Below are 11,545 nucleotides of genomic sequence, written 5' to 3'. Positions count from 1 at the left end.
CAGAAGCGTCCAATGCGCACGGCGAACAAAAGAGCGGCTGGGGCTGGCGAGAGGAAAAGAGACGCAGTCCGAGGCGAGTGGAGTGCAGAAGTTGGAGTATTAACTGCGGCGAACAGCTGTCATGCAAAAAGCAAGTGAAGCAGGTCGAGTGCGTCCGAGACGAAGAAGAAGGGCGCGGCTGGCTGGAATCGGGGTGTTTAAGACGGGCGACGGGCCGTGACCATGGGCGCTCCGCACACAACAGCCGAGGGTTCGAGGGTGATGTCGGCTGACGTGCAGTCCAGTACGAAGTAGGGCAGTATCGAAAGACGGTCGGATAATCGTCGTATCCAGTGATGGCCTGTATCGGTAGAGCGCAGAGCAGAAATGCCAATGCGGTCTGATACGTGCACGCGTGTGATGGGCGGGTCGGCGGTCAACTTGTGGGCCGTGTGCTGGGTGCGGTGGCTGCAAGAGTCGGTGAGCAAAAGGGATGCACACATTTGAGACAATGAGGCAGAAGTCGAATGCTGGATGCCAAAAAATGGATTGAAGTGGCCAGACTGAAGACTGCAGTGCGCTCTGGGGTTTTGGGGGCAGGTGCCATTGGATGGTTCGTGCAGGAACACACGGCGTCTCTCGCTCTTTCCCACATCCCATTTATTGCCCTTGCGCGGCTTCCCGCTAATTAGCGTCGCCCTTTCCTCTCCGACCGGTCGTTGACGTCGAACAGGAAGGAAGATCCGTTTCGAGCCCCCGCTTGCAGGCGAGATGAGGCTAGTTCAGTGGGTCGCGCTTTCCTTTGCCTCCCTCTTTTGGCAAGTCTTGCTTTCGATCTCTGCCGCCCCTTCCCAATTCCGCACCTCCCGTTCGCAGCGTTTAGGGAGGCGTGCGAGAAATTACGTACTCGGGACAGGGAGTACACTGTCTCAGACTGGCGACGAATGGCGGTCACGCTCACCACTCGACTGATTCCAGATACCTAACAAAGACGATTGCCACTTCTGGCGGTGTGGCACAGGCCTGTCCAGGTCCAATTCAGGCCCAACTCACAGTACTAGCACCCCCAAAGCCTTGTCGCTCCAGTTGTCAGATGTGATATTTTACAGACCAAAACGACTTATCACTCCAGCCCGCGGCTAACCGCTGTTGCGCACAGCACCGAGCCTCGCCCAGCTATCGCGGTACGAGCCGATGACAGCGGTCTCTCTTGCCGTTGATAGGGGAGTGATCTGGTGGGATTTTGGTGTTGTATCGCAAGCCAAGCGCGCCAAAGGCTGAGGATTCTCGAGGAGACTCGAGCAGACGAAGTGCCATAGAAGACATACGAGAAGCACACTTTCGGATCCCATAGAGCAGGAAACAAGACCACGGAGCCGTGACATTGCGTGGTATATTATTCATCATTAAGATGTCAAGATGTGTGAGTGCAGGGCACGAGTGTCAACGAAATAAAATAAAATAAAAACTCCCAATAAATACGAGGACGACAAAACACAAAACATCCGACCACTCCCTCAGGTCTGACCAATGGCATCGACAGCGGCCGCCTTTTCGCTGTCTCCGCTGAAGCCGGCAGGGTTGCCCGACGCGACTGCGGCCGCCGCGTTGATGGCCATCTTGTCAAAGACGGTAAAGTCCAGCGGCACGCGCTCGCCCAGCCACATGGCCCGCTGCGAGTGGTTGCGGCGCTCCGTGGCGATCTCGCCGACCGGGTCGGCCGCGCCGCCGCCTTCGGTGGTGTTGGGGTGGACGAGGGCCGACAAGGGGCCACGCCAGATGGCCAGCCAGGGAATGAATGCGCCGAACTGGGCCGGCGTAAAAAGGTTGACTTCGAACATGGCGACGGGATGGGGGCCGATGGGGCGGTCCCAGAAGCGGTAGATGCGAAGCTCAGGGACTAGGCTGGGGCTTTAGCTGGGAACACACACACACACACACACACACACACACACACAAAGAGTGGACAGGGCTCAGGGAGGCTCACACTCTCGCCGGATGCGCTCGTGGAGGGCGCGGGCGTACTCCAGCTGCTGGGGGTTGGCCTGGAAGTAGTAGATGTGGACGTCACTGCAGTTCACGTTAGGATCCACGGCGAGTAACAGTAAGACAATGTCAAAGGCTCGACGCTCGAGGAACGCACAATCCGCCTCGCCGTCCACGATCCAGGGGATCGACAAAGGCGTCGTAAGCTGGGCTGCGGGCGGCCGGTTCGTTCTTGAGGCTCTTGCCGTCGTCGTTCTTCTCATCGCTGAGTGGTGCCTTGCCCTCGTAGCCCGTCAGCGGCGAGGGGTACGCAGAGATCGGGGGGTTGTAAAAGTCAGGAGCAGCCATTGTGAAGTGAGGCAAGGTGAAGTCGCAGTGGAGTTCGAGGTAAGTTTTGAGGTGGATGTCGAGTTGAGTGGAGAGTTGTCGAGATATAAATTGCTTCCGTTGGGTCTCTTGTGTCGTTATATATGCCGTTCTTTGCGGGGTTGTTGCGGGATGGGAGCTGGAGCTCTAGCGGACACAGATGTATGGCAGAGCAAGGACAGAGGTCGGTGGATGGTCATACAACAGACGGAGAGCAGTCGGCGACACAGTTTCATGTTTTGCTCGTCGTAATGAGGCTGTTTTCGACCCTTTGTCGCACAAAGCCCCGCTCCCATCGGCGCAGCCTAGCAGAAGCACGTCACTGCGGGACAACTGTATTGCCAGCTACATGCGCTGTTGGACGTAGTCGTGTGTTAACTACAGCGCCTTATTACGTATGTCTTAGTGGGCGGCCGGCTGGTGGTCATGAGATCTCGGCCGAGCACCGGACAAAACAAATGAGGCAGGCACATATCTCGGTCGTGCCTGGCGAAAGTGTAAGATATTGTTCTTCGTACCTTCCATGTTGAACCACAGTACGTCGTATTTCCAATCTGATTAAACCTGGACTTTATCCCCGCCCTCGTCGCCCCTTTTCTCCTCACTCTTTTTGCTCCCTTTTGTATCCTTTCCCAGAGACACACCACACGCCATACCTCACATACATCACGTCTGGACTGCCTGTCAACGCCGCCCCAATGCCGCTCGCGGTCGGTACCATGGCTGTGCGCCACCGCGTGCCCGTGGCCGCGCCCACTTCGTCCCACAGCTTCTGGAAGGTCGTTGCGTCGTGCAGGTAGCGCGTTCGTGGACTGTGTGGTACAATGCGGTGCTCACCAGGGAAGCGGTGCGCGAGCTGGGCGCCAAAGACAGAGATGCCCGTGGGTTTTTCGTCCGTGCTGCCTGTGGACGTGTCGCTGGACGTGTGGGCATCGCTCAAGAACTGCACAATCCGTACAGCCGCCTTGACCTGGTCGTCCCAGCTGAAGAGGTGGAAAAAGTTGGCGGCGTGGACCATGGTGACGGACTGCGTGAGCGCGTCCAAGGGACTCGGACGGTCGGTCAGAATGTCGCCAGCGACAAACGTGAACCCATTGGCCCCTGCCTCCCCGCTTTCGCCCGCGCCGTCGCCAAACATCTCGTATCCCAGGTCAATAAATTCGCTGTGCAGATCGGCCCCGGACAGCTTGTGAGGATCGACGCCGTCGTGTGCCATCTGGCGCAGCACCTGACCGACGCAGCAACCAAGGTCCAGCAGGCGTTCATGGTTGAGAGCGGCCGACGTCAACGTCAGTCGGGTCACGGCCTCTTGGTAGTACGGCGACTTGGTTATGCCGAGGCTGAGAAACGCAAAGCGGCCAATGCACGGGTACTGGTAGACCGACCAGAGCTTGTCGCGGACTGCGTACAAGTGCGCATCGATGGCGTCGGCCGGCATGTGGCTGTAGTCACGTAGCAGCCGGCGCATGTGCGCAATGTCCTCGGGCAGCGTTTCAAAGTACGAGTGCTTCTTCCAGAGCTCTACTCTTTCGGCCGCTATGAGCGGTGCCTGGGGCCTGGCCGTTGCCTCGTCGGCAGCCGCGTCATGAGGAGCAGCAGCGGGGACAGCCTCGCCGGTAGAGGCAGATACCATGTCAAAAATAGGTTTCGACGTGACCATTGTGAACGATTGTTGAATTCGAGCTCGAATTTACTTAATGATTGTCCTCTGATCGAATCGATTATACCTGAAAGAGTTGCGTCTGCAAAACGTCCACAACACGCTCAAAACCCCTCTTCGTCACAACCATATCCTCGGCCAACCCCAGCTGGCCGTTACCCACGACGGCTGCTCGGCTGCCTAATGGGTTACATTCGCAACTTTGCGTTTTCATTTTGGGTTGTTTTTATTTTTATTTTTATTTCAATTATTTTGCAACGTCACTTGCACATTTCATGACAACTGTGACTAACAAAAGTGAGGTAAGGTGTTTCTGAAATGACACGAGAATAAGAAATCCAAGAAAAACTATAAAAGCAAAAAACAAAAACGCCTCGCTATGCAGTTCCTCAGAATCGATGTCATATCGTTCCAAGACAGTCCGAGCCCCCAAAAAGACTAGACAAGAACAGAAAAATGATGTGGTTCATGTGCATCGCCAATGATACCCTCCTCCTTCACCTCCTGCCAAATAATGTATCTAGAAATGCGTGTGCGCAAATGCTGTCTAAAAGAGGAAGCAGGCAAAAGCCCAGAGGTGCAAAACTTTTGCGGAAAGATGGCAGCGTGCGGTCTTACTCTTTCGGCGTCGGGCGGTCAATGACCAGATTCTTGACGCCCGTAATGGCTTCGGCGTCGACGTCTTCGGCAGCCGAGCTCGAGGCGGACGAGGAGAGTTTGTTGTCGGTCGCAGCCGAGGGATGGCGCTCAGGCTGCGGCTCGTCTCCTTTGTCTTTGTTTTCATCTTCGTCTTCGTCGCCTTCTGTCGTCGGCAGAGGCTGGTCGCGCGAGATGGAGGCAATGGACACGTTTTGCACGGTCGGGTCGCCGCCCATGCGCTCCTCCTCCACGTCGCCCTCGCCCTCCAAGTCGCCGCTGAGCACGCTGCCCTCGCCATAGTCGTCCATGGAGTTGCGCGACATGTAGCTGTCACCCATGTCGCCATTGTCTTCGTCGTCGTACTCCTCGTCGTCGTCGTACTCGTCATCGTCTTCGTCGTCGTCGACGTCGTCGTCGTCGACGTCGTCGTCGTCGTCGTCCTCCTCCACCTCGTCGTACCGACTGGTCCGCCGCTTCGGCAGCGGGCGGCCGCGGTGGTGCCGGTGGTTGTCAACGTCGTCGTCCGACTCGCTGTCGGAAAACTCGTCCATCTCCAGCGGCGCGTCGCGCCAGTACCGGAAGTCGGTAAACTCTTCGCCGCCGCCCTTGACGAGCGTGCTGATGGGCGGGAAGTAGTGGTCGACGACCTCGGTGATGTTGACGTAGGTCAGCTTGAGCATGTTGAGGCTCAGCAAGTCGAGGGACACCTCCGCATTGGCGTTGATGGTAAAGATGCGATTGCGCGGCACGTCGACGGTGCGGTACGAGATCTGGTCCGTCAGGCGGTTGCCGAAGCCGGCGTAGAAGGGGTGCGTGTTGGTGCCGTACAGGTTGCGGATGTCACGCAGCGTGGCCATCTTGAAGACCTCGGGTTTCCGCAGGTAAATCTCGCGGCGCAGGGCGGCCATGGTGCGGTCGGGCGACAAGATGGTGGGGCCGCGCGGCAGGCGGTAGCCGTTCTGCAGGATGCCGGCCAGGTAGGTGCGGGTGGAGTCGGCCTGGCCGACGGAGCGGCTGGTCAGGTACATGATGTTGTAGCCGTTGGCAGCAATGTCGCTGTAGAGCTTGGCGACGCCGGCATGGGTCCAGTCGCGGCCAATCATATTCAGCACGTGGCCCAGGGCGTCCGACTTGGTAATGGTGCCGTCAATGTCGGAAATGACGACGGGCACGCCGTACTTCCACAGGTACATGTAGGCCGAGCAGGTGGCCTTGTTGACGGTGAAGCTCATGGTGTTCTCGCCGGGCTGCAGGTGCAGCGCCTTGAGCTGGTCGCTCGTCAGGCGCAGCGTCTTGGCGTAGTTGCGGTTGGGGTCGCCGACGGCGGCCACAGGGCCCGGGGACGAGGGGGGCGTGGTCTGGCCCATCTGGCCGACGTCGGACTCGGAGCGGCGGTGCGCGGGTTTCAGCTGCGGCGTGGAGTTGGCGCTGTCGTCGCTCTGGTAGCCCGGGTCGGAGGCGGCGTCGAGGGCGACGGCGTGATTGCGGTTCATGCCCGAGGACTCCATGACGCGGCGCATGGCGGCCTCCTTGGCCTCCTCGCTGCTGTAGATCCACAGGTTGCCCTGCTCGTCCATACCAAAGAGGGCGCCGACGTCGTAGTTGCCCTGCAGCTCGTTGGCGAGCACGCGGCGGGCCAGGACCTCGGCGCGCAGGGCCTCCTCTTCGCTGTTCTTGAAGCCGGTCATGTCGAGCATCAGGTCGCCGGAGTCGGTGACCCGGCTGGGAATGTTGACGGACTCGAGCTCCTTGGAGAGCGCAATCGCGCGCTCAATGGCCTCGGCGGGGCCCAGCGGGGGCGGGCTGTGCGAGCGTTCCGACAGCTTCGGGCTGCCGTTGCTCGTTTCGCGCTCGACCGACTCGGCGCGGGTCGACTCGCCGGCCGTGAGGGACGGCTGGCGGGCGGCCTGGCGCAGGATGTCGTCGCTCTGTGACCGCTGCGCAAGCGAGCCCCAGTCGCCAGACCGCGGACGGCCGGCGTAGATCTCGGGAGAGGCAGAGAGCGGGGTGAGAAGGCCGTTCTTCTGCTGTGCGGTAGAGGAGTGCACGATGCCCTTGGGGGCGGTGCGGGACGTCAAGGTGGCGGAGCGCGGCTTGCCCGACTCCATGTCCAGAGCCAGCAGCGAGGGCTCCTGCAACGACGGCAGAGCAGACGCCTCGGTGGCACTGGAGGGCGGTGTCTGGGGGCCGAGAGACGGGCTGCTGACGGGCGAGGAAATGGGCGACGTCTGCATGCTCTGGGGAATGTCGTCGGTGGTCTCGAAGACGAAGAAGGCCTCGCCGCCCTCGCCGAGCTTCATGGAGTAGTCCTGGCGGGCGCCGTTGACCTTGAATTCGACCTTTTTCTCGTAGGGCCGCAGCAGCGAGAACTTGCCGAAGCGCACGTGGAAGGGAGAGCACATCAGAGTGCCGTCCTCCTGCTCAACGACGATGACGTCGATGGCACCGCTGAGGGTGGCCGGGTTGATGGAGTTCCATGCTGTCGACACGGAGTCGCTCAAGTTGCGCACGTACTGCATGGCGTTGTGTTGGGGGGGGGGGAGAACGCAGGGCAGGGTGGAGAGACGAGAGACGAGAGGCACGCGAGGCGCCGGGGCGAATAGAGGAAGCGCGGCCTTGGAGGGACGGTTGTCGACGAGAGGAGTTGTCGGTCCTGTTTCGATGTTTGATGTTTCCAAGTTCAATGTTCTGCAAAGGCACTCGACAAAGGCACGCGAGAGTTAGAAAAGACGCCGTCGTCCTCTCATGCCCGAGATGTCGTCGCTGTCGGTTGAGAGAATGTTGCGGTACCGAGGTCCGCGTTGAGAAGGCGACGGCGAGAAGAGGAGAGAAAACAACAAGGCCGGACAACAGGTAATGAAGATCAATGCCGAGGATGAGGAGAAGCAAGGGACAAATTTGGCCCGCGAATGGATTGCAAGAATGCGAGGGAGAGGTTGAGAATTCGCAGGAAATAAAGTCAGAGACAGGAGAAAGTACTGGGGAAAAGAAAAAAGAAAAAGAAAAAGAAATAAAAAGCAGTAGCTTCAGCCGGGCGGAATACGGAGAGGGGAGAGGAGTGGAAAAGATGTTGAGGACGTCCAGGACAGTAGCGAGGCACAAGGACAGGGCCGGTGGGCGTGGCACGACGTATTGGTTGGGCATGTGGCATTGGACAAGAGGATGACGCTTTGCTTTTTTCTTTCTCCAGAGGTCAGAGGTCTTTTTCTCTGCCAACATCGGATTGGGAAAGTGGAAACTCAGAAGCGGCTGGCCGGCCTTGGCTGGGACAAGCAGGAGGCAAGACGAATCATGCCGGTGGGGCCTTCCTCTTTCTGCGAGTCGCGCGGCGGACTTTGGGGTGCATTTTGGCTCGTGTTTCCTGCCTCGCAGCTTCCCTACAAAAATTTTGATGGGTTTGACGCCAAATGCGGAGAGCCGCTCTTGCCTGCTGCCTTTAGTTTGGCATGCACCTGAGCTGCTTAGGTATCCACTGTGCCTGCCGTAGTCACGTAGTGACATCAGCATTCGGGAATACGACATACGCTGCAACGGTCAGGAAGGGCCAGGCGCGCAAAACCAGGCCTCATGGTCGAGTCAAAATGGAGCAAGAAACAGTCACGGGGATGCATGGGTGGCATGCCTCACCAAGTCGCCCGTCCCCCGGTCACCGCCGTTGCGTTTTGGGGGTCTGAAAGGCATTGGGCGCTGGGGCACTTCGCTGGGGCGCCAGACCCCAACAAAATAGGACCACTCGCGCCTGCCTCAACACGTTCAATCATCGCTGGGGTACGGCAGGTGCGGACAAAGCAGGCCACAGTTTTAGGGAAAGTGCACGTGATGTATTTCATAAAGAGAAAGAGCTTGCACGCGAGGCTATTACAATGAGCTCTGCTCAACAGGAAGAGTCCGGTCGTAGTCGAAGACTTGCGCTGCGCATCTTCTTGACCGGGCCACCATATTTTGGTCATCATGCCTTCACCCCATGACCATTCCCGCCAGCCTCAAGCCGTTCTCCACCCCCAATCACCTGCCCTAAAACGGACGTCGTATTTGGTCTGGTCTTTTTCACCAGCTAGCCTGGCGGCTTTCTCCTTCAAGGCAAAAGAGCCGCCTTGCCGGTTGTTTCCCGAATGCCGAAAGGCGCCCTAGTAGCTTCTTTTCTAACCTGCACCCGTTTCTTGCTTGGCATAAACGATGATGATGCCGCGGGGAAACGTCCCGTCACGACTTCGTCATGACTGGCGTCGGTGACAAGAGATGGGCATGTTGTTGCGATGCGCTAAGCAACAAACAACAATGCTTTTGACGACCTCAGCACAGGCCGTCTGCTGTCGACTTGAGTGGCAATGTCATCGCCGCGAAGACGGCTCGGACAGCTCAACGAGACGAACACGGCGACATGTTTTGGCTCCAAGACAGAATTTCTCGCTTCTGCACCGCAATGTGTGCTGCACGCCAACGTGCCGTTGCGGGAATGGCTCACCTTGGAGACAAACTTGCGACAGAGTGACAGAGACCAAAGACACGCCTTTCCGTCGGCGTAATTTCGTGGCTGCATATTCGGAGATTCTGTAAGGGGCGAATTTGGTCTACTGGTTCCATTGGCCTGTTGCGGCTCTCTCCGGGTACGAGACGCTGCCTGACGAAATACCTGTGGAGAGGACTCTGAACAAGGAAATGTCTCGCAAGACGAAACTGGCTGAGACATGGCTGCAAGGCACAGCTGCAAGCGGAAGGTGAGGTGGTGCTGCAAAAAGTGGCTGTAATGAATACAACAGACGACGATTGTGGATCGCGGACATTGACCACGGTTCACTGTAAACACGGCGAAGCACCGCAGGCAGGAAGCTGTTCAACTATGAGCATACTCGCATTGCCGTTTGTATCCCCATGGCACGCCACGCCGGAAAAGTAGGGTTGAAAGAACCTCGTGCCAGTTTAAGCTTCTTTTTTTCAGAAGGATGTTACGGCAGTTTGACGAGACGGACGAACAGCAGCAGAGCCGGCCGTTCGTGCCGCTTTGCAGTGTGTCTCATTCGTTCACTACGCTGGGTCCGCATCTGCTCCGACTGAAATACAGAGCAGGTGTGACTACCACTGAGCCGCAGGCGTTCCTCAGCCGATCAGGATGGGCAAGTGAGGGGGCGTTGATCGCCGCCCTCCCGACATACCATGAGCCACCAAAAATGGCGAGGACGGAAACAGTTGGGTATTTCCGTAGGCGACATCGGCTTTTGGGACGGGAAGAGGCTTAACGTGCGGCGACTGCGGCGCACAACGGTGTAAGACAACGAGGAAAGTTTGATCACGTGGTATTTGAAGATATTGAAGGTCCTGTAAATTGTTCGTGGCTGTGTAGTATCATTTCTCGGAATATGTTCTGAGCACCACAGCACAGGCGGGAACCGCTATGGCGGCTTGTCGAGGCTGAAGCTTTCAACTATAAAGAAGTGGTTTTAAAGAAATTACTTATTTTGTAAGCACGAAAATACTCGATGCGCGTCACGAAAGACTGACTGTTCAAATGTGGGTCTGTACTAATTGAGTTGACAACCAAAACTTTGTAATAACATGGACTCACCTACAACCACGAAACATAAGGACTAGTTCGAAAGCAAAAACTCCAAGCACATACAACCTCTCATCCATACGAAATTGGTCGTCACAATGTCAGATCTCATAGTGTAATGGACTACAAAAATCCGATTCCATAAGATAAAGTCTGCTTAACTAAAGCTCGTAGGTCTTGACAAAACAGACTCTCGAGAAACCAGACCTGCACAAATTGCCTTTTCTGCCTGTGCTGCTGACCGCCAATTCGAACACAAAAAGAACCCTGGTCGGATTAGTGCAGCAACGACGGGCCGGCAACAGCGCCTGATAGGTCGACGGCATTTGCCATACTCTCACGTTTCACACTTTTACGCTCTAGACGAACAGCGCTGCATTGTCGATCCTGCAACTCTAACCCCCCATTTCTGATTTATTTTCTCCGATTCATTGTCGCCTTCCCCTCCATGCACTGCACTTTGTCGATTGTTTCTTATTTCTGATACGATCGCCTATTTCGTACACTTTCTGTGGTTTAGGGTGGTTGCAAAGGAGGGGGATGCTGCGTTGGCTGCGTTGGCAAGCTGGTACTTGACGGCACACATGGCAACGTGCGTGCGGAAGGACGCCTAGAACGCCGTTTCTCCTCGTCGTTTGCTCTCTCGCCATTACAAACCTACGTTGCTTCCGAGGCAAGTCTGTGGCCTGGTCTACTGGGAGCCGCCAGCAGCGTCTGTTCTATTAAACGGGCATGTGATGTAATCAAACTCTGTATTGCGACGTGAACGTTCGCGGCGCACTCTCGATAATCAACAACAGGCTGCGCATGCTGATGATAGTTAATGCGCCGGTGCTTGTGCCGCAAATAGATTGCACCGTGCTACGCTATGGCGCTTTCGACAAGCTTTTGCTCAATATAAACCAAAAAGGCGAGAGCCGTCTGCACGATCTGGAACCCGCTGTTCTGCCGACAGCGAGTGGCTCGACGTAATTCCTCTCCCCTTTCCAAGCCTATTTCTCCGCGCGAGGCAGACATTCAGCTCTGCATCTCATTTGCCACGCTACGACCTTCTCTTCTCGTGCATGCTGTACCAAAGTTGCACTGCGAGAGTGAATACGACGCTGTGTGATTCAGCCGCTGATGCCGTTGCCCTCTCCTTCCCGTCGACGACCTATCCTAATTCGTATCTTACCTTGCCTGTTAATTACCATTCTTCTTCCTGCAGCCTACAGCGGTCGTCTGTTTGAAACAAAGGCCCACAAAGCATAAAAGCGCAATTACATCACAAAACGGCGAACAAAATGCCCCAACTGCAAAAAAGCACCCGGAGTGGAGAGCCTGTGTCTCGCTGGAACGCTGCATGCCCAGGCCGTGAGCCCTGT

The 11,545-nt window shown here is 56.9% G+C and overlaps 3 protein-coding genes across 3 annotated transcripts; all 3 read right to left on the bottom strand.

Moving 5' to 3' along the window:
* Positions 1-1,496: 1,496 nt before the first annotated feature.
* Positions 1,497-2,313, bottom strand: SPBR_07750 (DOPA 4,5-dioxygenase; the record flags this gene model as incomplete). Its single annotated transcript, XM_040766004.1, has 3 exons — positions 1,497-1,884; positions 1,969-2,049; positions 2,123-2,313. 3 exons carry the CDS (start codon positions 2,311-2,313, stop codon positions 1,497-1,499), a joined length of 660 nt encoding a protein of 219 aa, XP_040617589.1.
* A 576-nt stretch (positions 2,314-2,889) lies between these two features.
* SPBR_07499 (uncharacterized protein) lies at positions 2,890-3,991 on the bottom strand (the record flags this gene model as incomplete). The annotated part of the gene is made up of 2 exons (XM_040765753.1): positions 2,890-2,923; positions 2,997-3,991. 2 exons carry the CDS (start codon positions 3,989-3,991, stop codon positions 2,890-2,892), a joined length of 1,029 nt encoding a protein of 342 aa, XP_040617588.1.
* A 614-nt stretch (positions 3,992-4,605) lies between these two features.
* On the bottom strand, positions 4,606-7,149 carry SPBR_06646 (phosphatidate phosphatase LPIN; the record flags this gene model as incomplete). The annotated part of the gene is made up of 1 exon (XM_040764902.1): positions 4,606-7,149. One exon carries the CDS (start codon positions 7,147-7,149, stop codon positions 4,606-4,608), a length of 2,544 nt encoding a protein of 847 aa, XP_040617587.1.
* Positions 7,150-11,545: the final 4,396 nt, after the last annotated feature.

Source organism: Sporothrix brasiliensis (assembly GCF_000820605.1).
Source record: "Sporothrix brasiliensis 5110 chromosome Unknown Cont20, whole genome shotgun sequence".
In the NCBI taxonomy this organism is placed as follows: Eukaryota; Fungi; Ascomycota; class Sordariomycetes; order Ophiostomatales; family Ophiostomataceae; genus Sporothrix; species Sporothrix brasiliensis.
The sequence above is the reverse complement of the archived record's forward strand: the minus strand, read 5'-3'. Positions and strand labels throughout refer to the sequence as shown.